Below are 19,000 nucleotides of genomic sequence, written 5' to 3' on the forward strand. Positions count from 1 at the left end.
CTAAAATGCCAAAACTGACTTTTGTCTTCAGTTGTACTGAAAATAGCTTGGTAGCCTCTGATGCCCAGGTTGCTAGCCCCTACTTCATCTGCCAGCTGTGGCCCAAGGAGACTCATGGGCCAGTGGGGTGCCATCCTTCCCAGCCCTGCGGCATCAATAACACACCTGCCAGCACTTTCAATACAAAATGGTCTTTAATTGAAATCAGTGGTGTCATTACTCATCTAGCAGTGGTCGAACCATACGGACAGGCTACATCCAGGAGCTATCTTACACTGATGCATGTCACAGAGGTGTAGAGAACAGGTATCCCAACTGGTTGAGGTATGGCTTCGCCTGAGGGAGTGAGAACTTGCCTTCCACAGGAAGAATGACCAAAGTGGGGTAGGGTGGGATCTCCCCATGGCTATCTCCCCTCCATGCCCCCTGGGAAATAGGGGCAGGGGCAAGGAAGAGATTTGTGTTAAGGACAGCAGGCTGGAGGGAAGAACCTAGCTCTCTGGGGAAGCAGCCCTGAATGGGGATTTGTGGAGCAAAGCCTGGGTGAGGGCTGCATCTGACAGCTGCAGGCAAGAGGCTATAGACTAAAATGTCCAGTTGGTTTCAGGCTCATCAGATCTTCCGCATGCAGTGCTCAAGGTTCTGATGCACCAGGACTAGCTGGGTGCAGCTTTAAACACCTTCTCAAATGGAGCTGAGTTTTCTCATAATCCACCAAGTGGTATCCCTCCTGGAGCTGCTCTACGTGCCCCCCACCCCAAGTGCTAGAAAACTGCCCTTGTAGAGAAAGCTGCTGTACAGAGAGCTTCATGCACAGCCAGCAAGCTACATGGCAACTGGGTTACAGATCTGGCTGCCTGTCCCCCACTGGCCTACAGGAACTCCTACTGGCTGCAACTGTTAGAGGCAATGACCGGAACAGCCTGGGTGCAGTTCTGGCCACCCCCCACTCCCCCCCATCCTCCAGGAGCACAGCCAGGTGCTGCTGTCACCTGGCAAAGCTTAGCTCTTGCCTGATGGAGCTTTCTTAGCAGCCTGGCTACCTGAAAGACTTCTCTGGGCTGTGGCCCAGGCCTAGCCATTGCCTGGCTCTGGAGAGCCCAGGACAGTGCTGTGCACCTGCTGTTCAATCCTTTCCCACTGCTGCCAGGAATGGGGCTTCCTCTCTCCACCTCCCCATGGTCCATGCTGCCTGGGGCTGGACCATGGAGCACTCCATCCTCTCTGCATATGGTGAATAGGTAAGTGCCTGTAGGAGTGGGGACGGCAGGTCAGCAAGTCTGGCTCCAGCCTTTTCCTTCCCAGCTCCCTCTGCGGGCAGGGCAGAACCACTGGACAGATGACCACCTTTAGGCCAGGTGCAGCCAGGGCTCTCAGCCCTGCCGCTCAGCTGCAGTCCTGCAGTGCAATGCATGGACAGGAGCCAGAAGCAGATGTTTGGAGTGTGTGTGGGGAGGGAGCAGGAGCAGGCCCCTGGGGAGAACCCAAAGGGATAAGCACCATGCTGGGGCTGGGCTAGACAAGGGTGGGATTTGGGACCAAAATGTCATTTTGAAACACAAGTTTCATGTTTTTTTTTCTGAAGTGGGAACCAATGTCAGTGACACCAACACAAAGTGGCAAACCACTTGGGTGTCCCTAAATCTGCCTTTTTCAGCCCCATGCCCCTAAAAGAGTTTAGGTCAAAAAATTTCACTCAGCACTACCTCTTGGCCATGATCTATTTCTCCCCTGGCCCCTCAGGCTTCTGGGGGGCCTCGGTTGCTGGTGCACAGGGGTCAGCCTGGCCCTGAAGGAATTGCTACAAACAACTGAGAGGCAGCATGGGCTACTAAAGCACTATCAGCCCCGGGAAGCTGCTCCTCAGTCTACCACTTGACCTGTTGGGTGACGTTTTCAGGGCAAGGCCCCTGGCTGGGCTGCTGTTTCCCATCCTGCCCACTTGTTGAGTTAATACCCAGCTATTGTCTTTGCAAAACAGGGTCATAGCGTGAGCCTCATTTGTACAGATAGGGAAACTGAGGCAGGGGAAGGGAAACAATTTGCCTGAGGTCACCCAGCAGGCATGTGGCTGAGCTAGAGAAGGCCTTCAGGGTCCCAGGCAAGGGATTTAGCCACTGGGACTAACTGTCTCTATTAGCGTGTGAGCTCGCTGAGGCAGGGGCGTTGGGGGGCAGGTGCATGACCAGCACAAAACATGCTCCTTTTCCCCTGCAAGGGGCAGACAAGAGATGCAACTGGCCTACCCTCTGTTTTGGTGTCTGAGAGGGGCCAGGTGTGGATTTTTTGGGGGGAGGGGAAGCTTCCCTGTGGCCAGAAAGCAACATGCAGCAGCAAAGCTCCATGTGCCAGCCAGTGGGCCTGCCTGTGGGGAGATGCCATGGCTGATTGCCTACAGGCTGCCACCAACTTAGCCACAAACCTGACTGGCTGGGGAACTTGGCCCTGCAGCACCCTGCCAGAAAAACTCCCATAGGTACCAGCGGAGCACAGCCCATGGCCTGGCACAATCTGAGTGGCAGCCATGCTGGCCCGAGAGCAGGCATGGGTGGGGCAGGTTAGTCCAATGCTGGTGAATGTGCTACATGGGATTGGGGGTCAGTTAGTTGACAGCCACAGCCCCCCACCCCACCACCTGCCCCCTTGCTGGGACCCTAGGCTACCCCGGGAAACTGGGAGCTTTGACTGATGGCATGTGGGGCTGTCCCCTGTGGTTTTCCTTTGTAATGCTATTATGTAGGACATACAGAACCCCCAGGAGGTGCCTGCTGAAACATGCCCCATCAAGCAAGGCTAAAACAGGCAGGAAGCTCAGGCCTGGTGGGCAGGAGCTATAAGAAACCTCACTCCCACCCCCTGCTAGCTTGGATAGCCAGCGCTCTGCCCCAGGCTGGGGCAGGGACAGTGCACCCTTCCCCCCAGGGCCATGGAAAGATTCTTGCTGGGAGGGGAGGCACAGGGACTGCAGCTGGGTTTCTGACAGGGGCCAACCAGCCCATGGGTCTCTACCAGCATGACAGCCAGTAGCCCATTGAGCTGCTTGGTGCCCAACCCGTACAGCCTGGGGCCATGTCCTAAGGCCCAGCAGGGCTGATGCTGATCACGCACAAACCCGGCATTTGCATGGAGCACTGGGGTTTTGGGGAGGGCTAGCCCACACCAATCAGATGCTGGGCTTGCCCCTCCCAGCCATCCTCATTGCTCCCCACAGCTGCACTGCGGGGGCTGCCCAAGGGGCCCAAACACTCAGCAGCAAGGACAAACAGTTCCAGGAGGAAAGGGGTGCTGGGGTGGGGGAACTTTCACCTGAGAAACAGCCCAGCAGGAGGGATGCATCTACATAAAGGGGGGAAGGGGGTTGCCCCCCCAAACACAACAGGGGCTCAGAGGCATCAGGAGCCCCACAGAGCCCACCCTTTAAGTCCCACCCCCAAGCTCCACCCCCTCCTTGTTCCAACCAGGACACAAGTGCAAATGTAAACATTCGTTTAAAATAAATTAACACCAACAAAAAGTGCAGTGCATGTGGCTACCAGCAGGAGGCAGCGCAGCCACCCCATCCTCCCTTGGCCGGAAAGCCGGCAGCACCGCTGCAACCTGGGGCAGGGGCAGACTTGCTTGGTGCTGAGATGGGGAACGGGGGCGGCTGGTGTGGAGCAGGAGGTTTGGATCTAGGATCTGCCTGGGAGCAGGAGCAGGGGCTGGCTGGGGTCGCAGTTCTGCCCCTGAGGGCGGGTCAGCTCAAGGTTCTGCCCCAGCCTGGTGCGTTGCTGCCCTGGGCAGATCTTGGAGGTGGTTGGTTGCTCTGCTGGGCTTTGCTTGTTCTCGAAGGAGCTTCCACACGATCTCTGTGATGTAGCAACCCGCACACCTCCGCCCGCAGGGTACCACGCTGCCTGCCCGTCCTCTCCAGCTCCTGTCGAACTCCTGGCCGGACCCAGCCCGCCAACGGGATAAGTGCCGGGACAGCACCACATCTCTCCTCTCTCGGGTTGAGCTTTGCAGATCGTTTAGGAGGGATTATCTTCCCTGCATCCCAGCTGCTCTCCCAGTGCATCATGGTCCTGTTCCCAGACACTGCCGGTCATGGGCCAGTTCTGCTCTGAGCTGGCACGAGTGCCGCGGGGCCCTTCTGGCCAGGAGTCCGACGCCATGGGGCATTTCGTGATCTCCAGCTGTGCAAGGCTAACCCCCAAGCACCCCAGAGATTTCCTCCCCCCACCCCCCTCAGTCTGTCCATCAGGACCGAGGTGAATTCAGTGCATGGGCTGCTCCGGCTGGCTCCGGCGCTGCCTCGGGGTAGATTATACATTATATAGCTTTATATAGAGATTTATAGATTATTTATATAAATATCTGGGGGTCTGTACAACCTCGCGGGGGGGGTGGGCCGGGCCATCACGAGCTGGGGGCTGCTGGCTGTCTGTGTGTGTCTCCACTGCCCGAGTGGTCCAGTTCGGTGCTGTCACAGTCCGAGTCCTCGTACACGGAGGGGTTCTGGTCCAGAGCCGGGGAAGAGGCAAGATCAGAGCACAGATTGGGGGGGGGGGGGGGGAGAGGGAGCTGGCACACCCCCACCCCATGCCAAACCAAACCGCTGCTCCACCTCCGCCCAATGGGATCTCCCAGGGCAGATGGGCCCCTCTGAGGGGCAAGATGCTGGGCAAGTCCTGATGAATCCGGGGCTCGTTCTTATGGGCATCACCAACCCAGTGGTTCTTGGAGCCCCTACACCGTCCCCTGGAATCCCTGGCACTTTCCACATCCCCCAGCAGGGGGAGCACGCGGGACTCCCCTCCCCCAAACCCGTTGTACCCCCCCCCCCACAGTCCCCAAGAGGGGAAGCACTTGTGACCCCCCCCCCTTCAGCCCCCTGCATGTCAGAGCCCCCAGCAGGGGGAGCACTTGGGACCCCACCCTCCTTGAGCCGCTTGCACTGCAGAGCGGCCCGGCAGGGGGACACTGGGTCCCCACCCCCCTCATGCCCCCGCAGCCCTCAGCAGGGCGGGGCACTCACCTCAGCGATGTTCTGCTCAGCGCTGAGCTGGCTCTTGACTTGCTGGACAGCAGCCTCCTTCTCGGACAGGCCGTCGGAGTGGGCCAGGGCGTCGAGCGGGATCTCGGAGCTCTGTGAGAGCATGTCATCGGAGCGCTCCCCCGTGTTGGTGCCGCTGGGTGACGCGTCGCTCGTGTTCCCCTCCTCACCGTCCCCGTCCGAGAAGTTCTCCGAGCTGAAGGTGGACAGCGACTGACGCTTGCTCAGCCCCTGGGGCCACCTGTCAGCAGAGCAGCCCCCCATCACCCACCAGTGGGGAGTGTTTTTCCTGCTGGGGACTGAGGCTCAGAGACTCTTCAGGGAGCTCAGTGCCGTACACTAGGTCGGTGACAGACCCAGGGATAGAACCCAGGCGTTCGGGGTGTCTAGCCACCCCTCCCTCCCTTCTAGCCACTAGACCCCATGCTCCCCACCCAGAACTGAGAAAAGAACCCAGGCATCCTGGCTTCTAGCCCCGCAGCTCTAACGACTAGTGCTTAAGACCATGGCTCATGAGCAGTTTCCGGCACTATTACAGTGCCCCCTAGAGGGTGACAAACACCCACGTGCCACAGCAACCCCTGCCCTGTGCCCAAGCCCACCGGGCATGGCAGGCCAATGGGAGGGGAGGAAAGCCACGTGGCCGAGCCCTGGAGCTGAAGGCTCAGGAGCCCAGGCCTGTACCCACCTCTGCCTCAGTGGCAGCTCCCCCTCGCTGTCCACTTCTCCCTCCTCCTCCTCGGACGAGACCCCTCGCTTCTGGAGAGCAGAAGGCAGAGAAGAGCCACATTAGCGGGACCTGCCCCCCACCCCCAGGGCTGCTGTGAACCCCATGGGCGCAGGAGGGCACAGGCTTCCCTGGAGAGCCTGGACACCCACTCGCCCACAGGGCAGGATCAGCCCAGGGCCTGTCGGCAGCCAGGACAGCCAAATGAGATCCAGCAACCCACTCACTCTGCCCAGCCCTTGGAGGGTAATGAAAACGACTCGCACAACCAAATCTCAGGGCTGGGCTAGCAGAGGGGACTGTGATCGGGTTTCAGGGGCTCCAGCACAACTGTGGGGCTAGCCTAGGGCTGGGCTAGCAGGAGGCTGTGCGTCAGGATTGTGGGGCACTGGCAGAGCTGTGGGGACAGCCCAGGACTGGGGTAGCACAGGGACTGGGAAGGAACAGGGACTAGGAAGGGGCACAGGGATTATGGAAAGGAGGGGCTAAGGGATTGGGGATCCACAGGGAGGGGGTGGGGCACAGGGAGGGGAGCTGATGGATTGGGGCAGGGCACAGGGATGGGGATGCTGAGGGATGTGGGGGCACAAGCCAAACCGGGTAGCCCAGGCCAACCAATTCCCCCCACCAGCCCCTTCAGGAGCCAAGTAACTTGGCTCTGACCCCCTTTCCCCACGGGCAGTCCAGCTGGGCCTGCAGCCTCCAAACGCTGGAGAACACTGTCCCTCCTCCTTCCCCCGGGAGCCTGGCCCCAGGGCTCATCACCCTGCCTGGGACAAACTGGTGCCAAATACCCTCTTGGAAGCTGTTGGTTTCCATCCTGCCCAGTCCCCACTCAACTGAGGAGCCCCATAGTGCCTGGTTCCCCTCGCGAAGGGCCCAGGAGCCCTGGTTGAGGCACGTCTCCAGCCACATTTTGCTGAGCCCCTCGCTGCCAGCATCTTCTCCAGCCTACGGCCAGTTTTGTGGCTCCTCCGATCTCCCCCATGCAATGCACACCCCAGAGCTGGGCGCAGTGTTCCAGTCCCACCTACGCTGCATGCGCCCCCTACAGGCGATCGGTGTCACAACCAACAGTCCCCTACTGCTCCCTACAGTCAACCCATTTAAATCAACACTGGTGCCCCCTGCCCAAGGCCCAGCCCCCGCTGAGCCGCGCTCACCTGGCTTCGGGTCACGGCCGCTCGGTAGAGCAGCGCTGCGGGTGTCAGATGCTGCTGCGGCACCCCACAGGTCTTGCCCGCCTTGCCCGCCACGCCCGGCTCCTTGTCGGGCTCCTCACCCGGCTGCAGCCTCTGGGCGAGGCCCAACAGCCGGTGGCTCTTGTCCGCCGGCCCCACGGCCCCCTGCTTGGAGGAGGGCGAGTCGGGGCTGCTGGAGAAGGGCACAGAGGCCGTGTCCTCACTGGGGGTCTCGCTGCGGGGCTGCTCGGCCGGGGGCGACTCGGGCCCGGCAGGGGCCCCCTCTTTCTTGGCCTCGGCCTCCAGGGTGGTGTTGATGAGGTCGGGGCTGGACGAGGATATCCGGCGCAGCAAGTCGTGCTGCAGCCCCTGTAGGGCGGCGCAGGCCTCCAGCCGCTGCCCCGCATCCGCTGGCTCCGGGGCCCGGGGCCCGGTCAGCTCCCCACAGCTGCCCTTGGCGCTGGCTTTGCGGTAGCGCGGCTTGGCCCGGCGGCTCCGGCCCGGCGAGGTGGGGCCCTTCTGGCACGCGGGTATCGACACCTGGGCAATGGCCGAGTCCAGTTTGGGCAGGATCACCTCCGTCTTCAGGATGTCCGGCCTGCGGGAGAGCACGGGTCGGGGGGTGGCCGGTCCCTGCCCCCCTCCCCTCCCCACTTCCTGTGCCCCTCTTTGATCCCGGGTGCCCTCCCCATCCCCAATCCCTGCATCTCCTCACTCTCCCCAAGCCAATTGCCCCTCCCCTATCCAATCCCTCAGCCCCCCTCCAGCTTTCCCCAACTCAGTTCCCCCACCCTCAGCTTCCCTCCCCCATGTTCCTGTGCCTCACTTCCCATCCCCCCACCCTCCTGAGCCTCAGCCCCCCCCACAACTTCCAATGCTTCGGCTCCCCTCCCCTCCAGCTTTCTCGCCCCACCTCCCTGGGCCTCAGCCCCCCATCTCCTGCCCCCCACCTCCCTGGGCCTCAGACCCCCTCATCTCCCTCCCCCCACCTCCCTGAGCCTCAGCCCCCCATCTCCCTCCCCCACCTCCCTGGGCCTCAGCCCTGTCATCTCCCTCCCACACCTCCCTGAGCCTCAGTCCCCCCATCTCCGTCCCCCAACTCCTTGATCCTCAGTCTCCCTCCAGGTGCCCAGAGGTGATTCCGCCTCACAGCCCCCCCCCCAGGTCATTCTAGAGGGGAAGGGGCTTGTCCCTCCTCAGAACACAGTGAGCAAGGGCCAGAACCCAGGAGTCCTGACCCGCCCTCCACCCCGAGGTGAGGGTTGTGGCTGCGGCCCCAGGCCGGACCCCTCACCGCTTGCTGTGTGGTGACAGCTTCTGGGGCACATTCCTCTTCTTGATGAGCTTCTCCACCGTGTTGCCGTGCAGGAGACTGCGCGATGCATGTGGCTTGAACAGCCCCGGGTACTTCTTCTCCAGCGCCTGCTCCCGCCTGCCAGGGAGAGAGAGTCAGCCCTGCCTGGGCACTGCCCGCATCAGAATCAGCCCCGGCCCGGGCACGGCCCCCATCAGACTCAGCCCTGCCTGGGCACTGCGTGCATCAGAATCAGCCCTGGCCCAGGCACAGCCTCCGTCAGAATCAGCCCCGGCCCGGGCACGGCCCCCGTCAGACTCAGCGCTGGCCTGGGCATGGCCCCTGTCAGACTCCTCCCCGGCCTGGGCACTGCACCCATCATACTCAGCCCTGGTCCGGGTACGGCCCCCGTCAGACTCAGCCCCGGTCCAGGCACTGCACCCTCCCCACCATTGCCCAGATCAGACTAATGCTCTTTCACCCTCATGCTCCAAGGCATAAAGTTGTCCCTCTCCAAGGTCAGGAAGAAATTGGCCTGAGGATGGTTGTGGGAGTGGGGGTGGGAAGGGAGCATTACTCCTTCCTCTGACACCTGCAGGGGCAGGGGCCAGACTCTCAGCTGGTGTAAATCAGTGGGAGCTCACTGAGTTCATAGGACTCAGCGGGTGGGAGCTCATGGGGGGGAATCCCCAAGTTCCAGCCCTTCAGGGACCATGCGTGTGTGTTGGGGGGGGTCAGAGTAGGGGGTGATGGGGTGATGTATCTCCCCAGAGGGACAGTGATGAGGGGGTGGATCCCTGCAAGAGGTAGTGATGAGGGGCTGGGCCCCCCAGGGGGCAATGATGGGGGGGAGCTGGATCTCCCAGGCGGGTAGTGATAGGGGGCTGGATCCCCACAGGATGCGGTGATGGGGGGCTGAATCTCCCAGGGGGCAGTGTTGGGCGGGGTGCTGGATCCCAGCAGGAGGTGGTGATCGGAAGGCTGGGCCTCCCAGGGGGCAGTGTTGGGAGGGAGCTGGATCCACACAGGGGGCAGTGATAGGGGGCTGGAGCCCTGCAGGATGCGGTGATGGGGAGCTGGATCTCCCAGGGGGTGGTGATGGGGGGGGGCTGGATCTCAGCAGGGGGGCAGTGATGGGCAGGCTGGGACCCCAGATCAGCAGTAATGGATCCCTGAGGGGGCAGTGATGGGGGGGCTGCCCTCACCTGAGCAGCTCCTTCTCCTTCAGCTCCAGCTGCAGCATGAGCGAGTTGAGCTCCATGTACAGGTTGTTGGCTCGCTCCAGCTTGCGCTCGTAGTGCTCCCGGATGTCCAGCGCGTGCCTGGGGGTTGGGCAGCAGGGGAGTTGTCAATCACACAGCTGGAGGTGGGGCCAAAGGTCCCCCTCCCCCATCAGAATGGGATGTCACCCCCTCCTCTCCGAGGATCGTGTCTTCCCCCATCCCAGGGGTGCCACCCTCCAGGCCGAGCCCTGCCCTGCCCCCCGATCTGAACAGGACATCCTCCCCGCCATGGAGGTCCCTGCCCCGTCCCCACCCACCACCCCAGTGGGTTGCCCCCTGCCCCGGGCCCTCCCTGACCGGAGCTCATCACGGCGCCGGTTGATCAGCTCCTCCTCCAGCCGGTGCAGACACGTCCCCTCCGACTTGATCTTCTCAAAGTGCAGCTTCACCTCCTCGCGCCACTCGGCCTGCAGGGGGTGACACGGGCCTCAGCTCTGGCCCCACGACAGGGACCCCCTCTATGGGGCCAGGCACCCCCTGCAGGGCACTGCGGGGGGCGTGTCGGGGGGGCTCAGCACTTTCATTGCTGCCCCAGCCCCGGCCTGGGTCTGCCACGGGGGCTTCAAAAAGCACAGGGGTGGCAGGGGTGGGGGGGGAGGGAGTGTGATTCTACAGCTAAACCTCCAAACAGCACCCCCTGCTGGGCCACTGGGGGCAGCACTGACTGCAAGGGGTGAGAGCCCCCCACTGAGACACCCCTGTTCCCTGCAGCACAGCGTGCTGCAGCATCTGTGTAGGTGCATGGGGGCTGGAAGGGGCAGTGGGGGGGCTAGGAGGGTGTATGGTGGGTGACTGGGCGGTGCATGGGGGCTGGAATGGGGAGTGGTGTGGGGCTGGGTGGTGCATGGGGGCTGGTAGGGGGAAGAGTGGGGGGCTGGGCAGTGCATGGAGGGCTGGAAGGGGGAGCGGTGGGGGCTGGGCGGTGCATGGGGGGGCTGGAAGAGGGAGCAGTGGGGGGCTGGACGGTGCATGGCGGGCTGGAAAGGGGAGTGGTGAGGAATGGGCAGGTGCAGGGGGCTGGAAGGGGGAGCTGTGGGGGGCTGGGTGGTTCCTGGGGGGCTGCAGTGGGGGACCCACCTGGGATTTGAAGTAGGTCTCCTGGGGCGTGGAGAGCACGTCGGCCGAGGCGATGTCCAGGTGCAGCAGGATCTGGCGGAAGGACGGCCGGTTGCGGGGTTTGCTGTTCCTGGGGGGGCAGAGACAGGGTTGCGTCCTGGGGCAGATGAGGGACCCTCAGCAAGGAGCCTGGGCCCCTCTGGCTTGCGTGGGGTGATAGGGCACCAGCAGACTCCTGGCATGTAGCACTGGCCGGGGGGGCTGCTGAAGGAAGGAGCGAGGGGGCAGGGGCATTGAGCTGCTCCGCTCTGGGCTGACTCTGCATCTGAACCACATGGTAATGGGAGGGGGCAGCACTGTGGGGCTCAGCCTGGGAGGGTGAACCATGGATCCTGCCTCCTGCCAGCTTGGGGACTGGGGCCAGGCTCACCAGCACCAGGGGGGCTGTTGTGGAGTATGCTGGGGGGCACTCACCAGCACTCAGGGGGATTACTGGGGGGGCAGGAGGACTCACCAGAACAGGGGGTCACTGGGGAGTACTCACCAGCATGGGGGGTCACAGGGACTCACCAGCACTGGGGGTCAGTGGGGGCACTCACCAGCACTCGGGGGGGTCACCAGCACCGGGGTGGGACTGGGGGTCAGGTGGGACTCACTAGCACTGGGGGGTCACTGGGGGCACTCACTAGCAATGGTGGGGTCACTAGGGGGTTGGGGGGCACTCACCAGCACTGGGAGGTCATTGGGGGGCCAGGGGGAGCTCACCAGCACTGGCGGGGGTCACTGAGGGCACTCACTATTACTGGGGGTTAGGGGGACTCACCAGCACTGGGGGGCACTGGGGGTCAGGGGGACTCACCAGCACTGGGGGGGGCACTGGGGGGTACTCACCAGCACAGGGGGTCATGGTGACTCACCAGCACTCAGGGGGGTCACTGGGGGTCAGGGGGACTCACCAGCACTGGGGGTCACTGGGGGCACTCAACAGCACTGGGGGGGTCACTGGGGGCACTCACCAGCACTGGCGCAGTAGGATCTTGAAGCCGTCGGGGCAGCCGGAGGGCACGGGCAGGTGCAGGCTGTTGCTGCCCACGCCCCAGATGATGGCCGAGGAGTCCACATCCTTGTAGGGGATCTCGCCTGTCAGCAGCTCCCACAGCACCACCCCGAAGGACCTGGGGGGGGACGTGTCAGCAGAGGTGGGGGGCTCTCCAGCAGTGGGGGGTACCAGAATCAGCATCTCCCTCCCAGCCCCTCCTCCGCCCTCACGCCCCGCAAGGCACCAGGTGATGGGGAGGGGAGGCAGCTGGTGCCAGCCTGGGCAGGTAGCCAGCTGGTGGCCAGGACAGGACAGGGAGAACTCTACGAACCATGGAAAAGCTCCCCCCAGCTCCAAACACTTAGAATCATAGAATCATAGAATATCAGGGTTGGAAGGGACCCCAGAAGGTCATCTAGTCCAACCCCCTGCTCGAAGCAGGACCAATTCCCAGTTAAATCATCCCAGCCAGGGCTTTGTCAAGCCTGACCTTAAAAACCTCTAAGGAAGGAGATTCTACCACCTCCCTAGGTAACCCATTCCAGTGCTTCACCACCCTCCTAGTGAAAAAGTTTTTCCTAATATCCAACCTAAACCTCCCCCACTGCAACTTGAGACCATTACTCCTCATTCTGTCATCTGCTACCATTGAGAACAGTCTAGAGCCATCCTCTTTGGAACCCCCTTTCAGGTGGTTGAAAACAGCTATCAAATCCCCCCTCATTCTTCTCTTCTGCAGACTAAACAATCCCAGCTTCTGCCCCCCAGTGACCCCTGCAGCTGCCCCAGATCTAGCACTTCTGTGGGACCTCCCCAAATCCCCCCCTGGCTCAGACCTCAAGGTGCTGCAGGGCAGAAGCAGAGCCGGGGCAGGGGGGTGGGAAACTGAGGCATTGTAACTCTTTAGAGTCCAGCTCCCTCCCCTGATCCATCTTCCTCCCAGGATCCTCCTGTCCCCCCTCCCACCCAGTTGCAGGGGATGAAACCCCCAACCCAAGTCCTACCCCCATCCCTTCCTCTCCCCCCACTGCTGCCACCTGTTCCTGCCCTAGGCCAGGAGCCCTCCCAACTCCAACCCCCCCATCCTTGCTGTGGGCTCGGACACCCCCCCCCCCGCTTTCCCCCCATCCCTCCCCACCCAGCCCCCCACGCTCACCAGATGTCGACCTTCTCAGAGACAGGCTCGTTGCGAATGACCTCGGGGGCCATCCAGGCCACAGTGCCAGCGAAGGACATCTTGGTGCTCTTGTCACTCAGCTCCTTGGAGGTGCCGAAGTCCGAGATCTTCACCACGTCATCGTAGGTGATCAGCATGCTGGGAGTGGGGAAAGGGGGGTCAGCACAAGTGTGGGGTACTATCCCCTCCACCAGCAGGGGGCAGTGCAAGGTGGGGGGTGCTATCCCTCCACCAGCAGGGGGCAGTGCAAGGTGGGGGGGTGCTATCCCCTCCACCAGCAGGGGGCAGTGCAGGGTGGGGGGTGCTATCCCTCCACCAGCAGGGGGCAGTGCAAGGTGGGGGGGTACTATCCCTCCACCAGCAGGGGGCAGTGCAGGGTGGGGGGTGCTATCCCTCCACCAGCAGGGGGCAGTGCAGGGTGGGGGGTGCTATCCCTCCACCAGCAGGGGGCAGTGCAGGGTGGGGGGTGCTATTCCCTCCACCAGCAGGGGGCAGTGCAGGGTGGGGGGTGCTATTCCCTCCACCAGCAGGGGGCAGTGCAGGGTGGGGGGTGCTATTCCCTCCACCAGCAGGGGGCAGTGCAGGGTGGGGGGTGCTATTCCCTCCACCAGCAGGGGGCAGTGCAGGGTGGGGGGTGCTATTCCCTCCACCAGCAGGGGGCAGTGCAAGGTGGGGGGGTACTATCCCTCCACCAGCAGGGGGCAGTGCAAGGTGGGGGGTGCTATCCCTCCACCAGCAGGGGGCAGTGCAAGGTGGGGGGTGCTATCCCTCCACCAGCAGGGGGCAGTGCAAGGTGGGGGGTGCTATCCCTCCACCAGCAGGGGGCAGTGCAAGGTGGGGGGGGTACTATCCCTCCACCAGCAGGGGGCAGTGCAAGGTGGGGGGGGGTACTATCCCTCCACCAGCAGGGGGCAGTGCAAGGTGGGGGGGGTACTATCCCTCCACCAGCAGGGGGCAGTGCAAGGTGGGGGGGGTACTATCCCTCCACCAGCAGGGGGCAGTGCAGGGTGGGGGGTGCTATCCCCTCCACCAGCAGGGGGCAGTGCAAGGTGGGGGGTGCTATCCCCTCCACCAGCAGGGGGCAGTGCAGGGTGGGGGGTGCTATCCCCTCCACCAGCAGGGGGCAGTGCAGGGTGGGGGGTGCTATCCCTCCACCAGCAGGGGGCAGTGCAGGGTGGGGGGGTGCTATCCCTCCACCAGCAGGGGGCAGTGCAGGGGGGGGTGCTATCCCTCCACCAGCAGGGGGCAGTGCAGGGTGGGGGGTGCTATCCCTCCACCAGCAGGGGGCAGTCCCTGAGGCCTCCTGTCACCCCAGGCACTGGGACCCTGTGGGGGAGCAAAGTGGGGGTCGGGGGTTTCCCCTCTTGGCAGGGCTGGGAACGGCTCACGCCGGAGGTAGATCAGGCTGCATCTCCTGCACTCACCAGCAGAGGAGCAGGGGAAGAGATGGGAGGGTCCGCGCAGGCTGGTGGTGGCGGGGGGGTGATGGGCATCACAGAGCTAGCTGGTGATTTTGCCCTTGCCCAGAGGGTGCCCCCTACCCTGCAGGCCCCAGACCGGTCTCTGCCCCCACTTCCCCTGCCGATCCCATGCGCATCCCTGCTTCCCTCCTGGCACCATGCCCCACCCTGCCCCCCATTCCCCTGCAGGCCCCATGCCCATCCCCACCCCTACGCCAGCTCCCGTTGCCGCCACGTACTTGGGCGACTTGAGGTCGCGGTGGATGATCTTGTGCAGGTGCAGGTAATTCATGCCGCCCGCGATGCCCATGGACCAGTCGACCAGCAGGGAGGGGGTGACCTTGCGCCCGGCTCGCAGCACCTCGTACAGCTGCCCCTGGGCACAGAACTCCATGATGATGCAGTAGCAAGGAGCCTGGGTGCAGACGCCCCTGAGGGGAAGGAGAGCAGGGCTGGGTAGGAACCAGCCGGGCAGAAGGTGGCACCTCCTCTTGGCCAGGAACAGATGGTGCCAGCTGGGCAGAGATGCCTGTCTGGTTGGGCATAGTGGGGACATCCCGGCCCTGCCCCTCCGAGGGAACCCTGCGCCCCTCACCCATCCTGGGCCCAGCTGTAGGGTGAGCGCCCCTCCCAGAGAGCGGGCACCACTGCACGCCCAGACACAATGGGGTGGAAATGGGGGGTGGGGGTGGGCACTGCCTGGCAGGGCCACAGACTCTGCATCCCACGTGTGTGCAATACTGTGGGTACACGGGAGGGGTGCCCTGGGTTTTGTGTACCCCAGGTGGGTGCTGCCCCATGGGGGGGCACTAGAGGGGGTGTCTCTCTCCCCTGTTCGAGGTGCCCCCTCCCCCACACTCACTTGAAGGTGATGATGTTGGGGTGTTTGAGCTTGCGCAGGTGTTTGATGTCCGTCTCCTTGAGGTCTCGCACCTTCTTCACCGCCACCTCCTCGCCGTGGAAGCGCCCCAGGAAGACAGCACCCTGCGCCCCACTGCCCACCCACTGCAGGTCCAGGATCTCCTCGAACGGCACCTCCCACGTGTCTGGAGGGATGGGGGAGGGGTGAGTCCCAGAGCCGATGCCACCTGCCCGGGGCGCAGAGAAGGGTGGCGGCTGGGGGCGCTGCAGGGCAGCCAGGGCTTGGCCCAGGGAAATGGCAGAACGAGGGCTCCTGGGATGGGGGGGGGGGGAAGGGGGAGGCAGACAGAACTGCAGGGAGAGCCACATGTACCCAAACACGCCTGCCCACACAAGCACCCCCTGACCTTGACCAAGATCCCAGACCCCGACCCTGCAGGCCCTGTAGAGGCACCGCTCCCTGGTGACTCTGCAGAATCAGTTCCCAGGAATCGGGACCAAACAGCCAGGGGTGAGGGGATTGCAGGACCCTGAGCCCCCCCGCCCCACTACCCGGGCACGTGCCAAGCTGAGGCAGAGCGGCTCCCAGCCTTCTTGGGTCACACAGTGTGACTGCAGTGAACCTGCAACCCTGTGTCTGGGGGGGGGCGCACTGCTGCCCTCTGCCGGGTGGAATCTGCGCTGCCCTGCTGTGTGCCATAGGCCCTACCCTGCTAAGAGCTCATGGAGAGTCTCCCGCTCCAATGGCAGGGGCTCGTGGAGCAGGAGAATCCGGATTCTCCCCCCGTGGGTGTGTCCCCAGCACTCCCCAGCCCCGAGGCCACATGTTACGGTGTGGGTGAGACCGCCAGCGGCCAGAAGGAGAAAGAGGAACACCTGGGCGATTAAAGCCTGCTGGCGAGCCCCTGGGTTGCGGTTAGTGCATGTGCGTGCAGGCACATGTGTGAGTTTGTGTGTGTGCATGCGTGGGTGCACGTGTGCACATGGGTGTGCACATGTGAGTGTGCACATCTGTCAACCCCAGCAGTGCACTTTCGCTCTCTCCTGCCTCCCTCCCCGTGGCGGCTGCAACCCCCGCAGCAGAGCAGACAGGGCCAGCAGGTCCCAGCCCCTCCCGGCTCTGAGCTGAGCTGCGGCTCCTGTGGGGCCAGAGCCTGGGAGGGTGTGGGGCAGGAACTAGCCAGGGCTCTGGTAACTCGCAGGCCCCAGACCCCGCTAGAGCTGCCTGCTGCAAACACGCGTCCCAGCGGAATCCCTCGTGCCGTGGGGCCCAGGCAGCTCCGCCCGTGGGGCTCAGTGCAAGGCCCAGCAGGCCAGGGAGCTGCACACAGCCATGGCCGCAGCCCCCCCGGAGACACGAGCTGTGACACCCCCCCCAACCGAAACACAAACCCCCGCAGAGCATCGCCCACCCCGGGATCTCCCTGCCTGCGCAGGGGTTCACTGTCATGGAGCAGACGGCGTCAGAGCCGGCTCTGCCGCCAAACAGGGGCTGCCTGGCCAGGGCGAGCTGCCCACAGTGTGCCAGGTGCACGTGCTAACTCACTGACACACATGCAGGCATGTGCACCCGCTCACACACTGACACGCAGGTGCACGCACACTAGAACGATCACACCCCCCGTGCACACTAACACACCCTGCCCCCTTCAGAAAGACACCCAGCCACTCCCGGGCACACGCACACGCTCACACACACACACACACACACTCCCGGGCACACGCACACGCTCACACAGGCACGCTCACACTCACACACTCCCGGGCACACGCACATGCTCACACAGGCATGCTCACGCTCACACACACACACACTCCTGGGCACACGCACACGCTCACACAGGCATGCTCACGCTCACACACACACACACTCCCGGGCACACACACACGCTCACACAGGCACGCTCACACTCACACACACTCCCGGGCACACGCACACACTCACACAGGCACACTCACACTCACACACACACACACTCCCGGGCACACGCACATGCTCACACAGGCATGCTCACGCTCACACACACACACACTCCCGGGCACACGCACACGCTCACACAGGCACGCTCACACACACACACTCCCGGGCACACACACATGCTCACACAGGCATGCTCACGCTCACACACACACACACACTCCCGGGCACACGCACACACTCACACAGGCATGCTCACGCTCACACACACACACACACACTCCCGGGCACACGCACACGCTCACACAGGCATGCTCACACTCACACACACACACACTCCCGGGCACACGCACACACTCACAAGGCATGCTCACGCTCACACACACACACACTCCCGGGCACATGCACACGCTCACACAGGCATGCTCACGCTCACAAACACACACACACACTCCCGGGCACACGCACACGCTCACACAGGCATGCTCACACTCACACACACACACTCCCGGGCACACACACACGCTCACATAGGCACACTCACACTCACACACACACTCCTGGGCACACGCACACGCTCACACAGGCATGCTCACGCTCACACACACACTCCCGGGCACACGCACATGCTCACACAGGCACACTCACACTCACACACACATACTCCCGGGCACACGCACACGCTCACACAGGCATGCTCACGCTCACACACACACACACACTCCCGGGCACACACACATGCTCACACAGGCACGCTCCCACTCACACACACACACACACTCCTGGGCACACGCACACACTCACACAGGCATGCTCACGCTCACACACACACACACTCCCAGGCACACACACACGCTCACACAGGCATGCTCACGCTCACACACACACACTCCCAGGCACACGCACACGCTCACACAGGCATGCTCACGCTCACACACACACACTCCCAGGCACACACACGCTCACACAGGCATGCTCACGCTCACACACACACACACTCCCAGGCACACGCACACGCTCACACAGGCACGCTCACGCTCACACACACACACACTCCCAGGCACATGCACACGTTCCCAAGCTCACACACTCGTCACGCTCACTCACGCCCACTCACGCTTGCCGACGTGCTCACTGCTGCAGGGAAGCCACTGGCAGGGCCCGGCTGCTGCTCAGCCATGCCGGGAGAATGCTGCCAGCAGCCTCCACGCCAGCCTGGGCTCAGGGCCAGCCCAGCCCCCATCCCTGTCCTCCCACCCCCTCGTCCGACCCCAGCCACACCACTGACGCAAGAGGCCTGGTGAGGAGTCCAGCTGGGCAGAACTGGAGTGAGGGATGGGAGCAGGGCCGGTAGGGCAGAGAGAGCCAGAGCTGTGGGGGGAAGTGGACAGGGCAGGGTAGACTCTGGAAGAGAGACTTTAAGGAAGCAGATATTTCCCCATCTAATCCTTCCTCCTCCTCCACCTCCCGGGGAGATGCCAACCACAGGCCCTGCCCTTGCAGACCCCAGTGCTCGCACTGAGAGCTGGGAAATTCACCCCAGAGCCCTGACTCAGAGGAGTCCATTCTGTGCCCCCTAAATCTCATCCTCTCTCCCTGCACCCTGGCAGATTCACGGGGACATGATGTCCTGTGTTTTCTCTTCCCGCCCTTGTCTGCTGCGGGTCGTTGGCAGGTTCAACAGCTGCTGTGTCTCCCCCCAGAGGTGGCTGCATTTCAGCCAGAGACAAAGCCCAGCATGTGGGGATGGCAGGGGGCTGGGCCCAGCCAGTAACTATTCCAATAGGGCAAGATTCTTCCCTCCGTTCCCTGGGGGGCTCCGTGGGACACTCTGAATCAACACTGTCCTAGTATGGCCCGCAGCGATGTCCCGGGGGCAGCTGGGATCAAACACGGACCCCCTGGATTTCACAGACTTGAGCCAGTGTGGCTAGGCTGGCGGCCACAGCAGCCTCAGAAACCGCCTTAC

General features: G+C 63.1%; 1 protein-coding gene across 4 annotated transcripts in view; it reads right to left on the bottom strand.

Annotated features, from left to right (window-relative positions):
* Positions 1-175: 175 nt before the first annotated feature.
* MAP3K12 (mitogen-activated protein kinase kinase kinase 12) overlaps positions 176-19,000 on the bottom strand; it is a 93,597-nt gene continuing 74,772 nt past the window's right edge. For 3 of the 4 annotated variants that reach the window (XM_073318556.2, XM_073318557.2, XM_073318558.2), the window contains exons 3-14: positions 15,115-15,298; positions 14,492-14,683; positions 12,772-12,930; positions 11,593-11,751; positions 10,598-10,706; positions 9,818-9,927; positions 9,443-9,559; positions 8,238-8,375; positions 6,926-7,541; positions 5,724-5,794; positions 5,018-5,276; positions 176-4,497 (exon numbers count right to left, since the gene is read on the bottom strand). In XM_073318556.2, coding sequence (XP_073174657.2) covers positions 4,399-4,497; positions 5,018-5,276; positions 5,724-5,794; positions 6,926-7,541; positions 8,238-8,375; positions 9,443-9,559; positions 9,818-9,927; positions 10,598-10,706; positions 11,593-11,751; positions 12,772-12,930; positions 14,492-14,683; positions 15,115-15,298 — 2,213 coding nt within the window. In that variant the 3' untranslated portion in view covers positions 176-4,398. The remainder of the gene's footprint in view (positions 4,498-5,017; positions 5,277-5,723; positions 5,795-6,925; positions 7,542-8,237; positions 8,376-9,442; positions 9,560-9,817; positions 9,928-10,597; positions 10,707-11,592; positions 11,752-12,771; positions 12,931-14,491; positions 14,684-15,114; positions 15,299-19,000) is intronic. The other variant, XM_073318560.2, reaches the window with a different exon arrangement.

This window comes from Lepidochelys kempii, chromosome 20, assembly GCF_965140285.1.
Source record: "Lepidochelys kempii isolate rLepKem1 chromosome 20, rLepKem1.hap1, whole genome shotgun sequence".
Classification (NCBI taxonomy): domain Eukaryota; kingdom Metazoa; phylum Chordata; order Testudines; family Cheloniidae; genus Lepidochelys; species Lepidochelys kempii.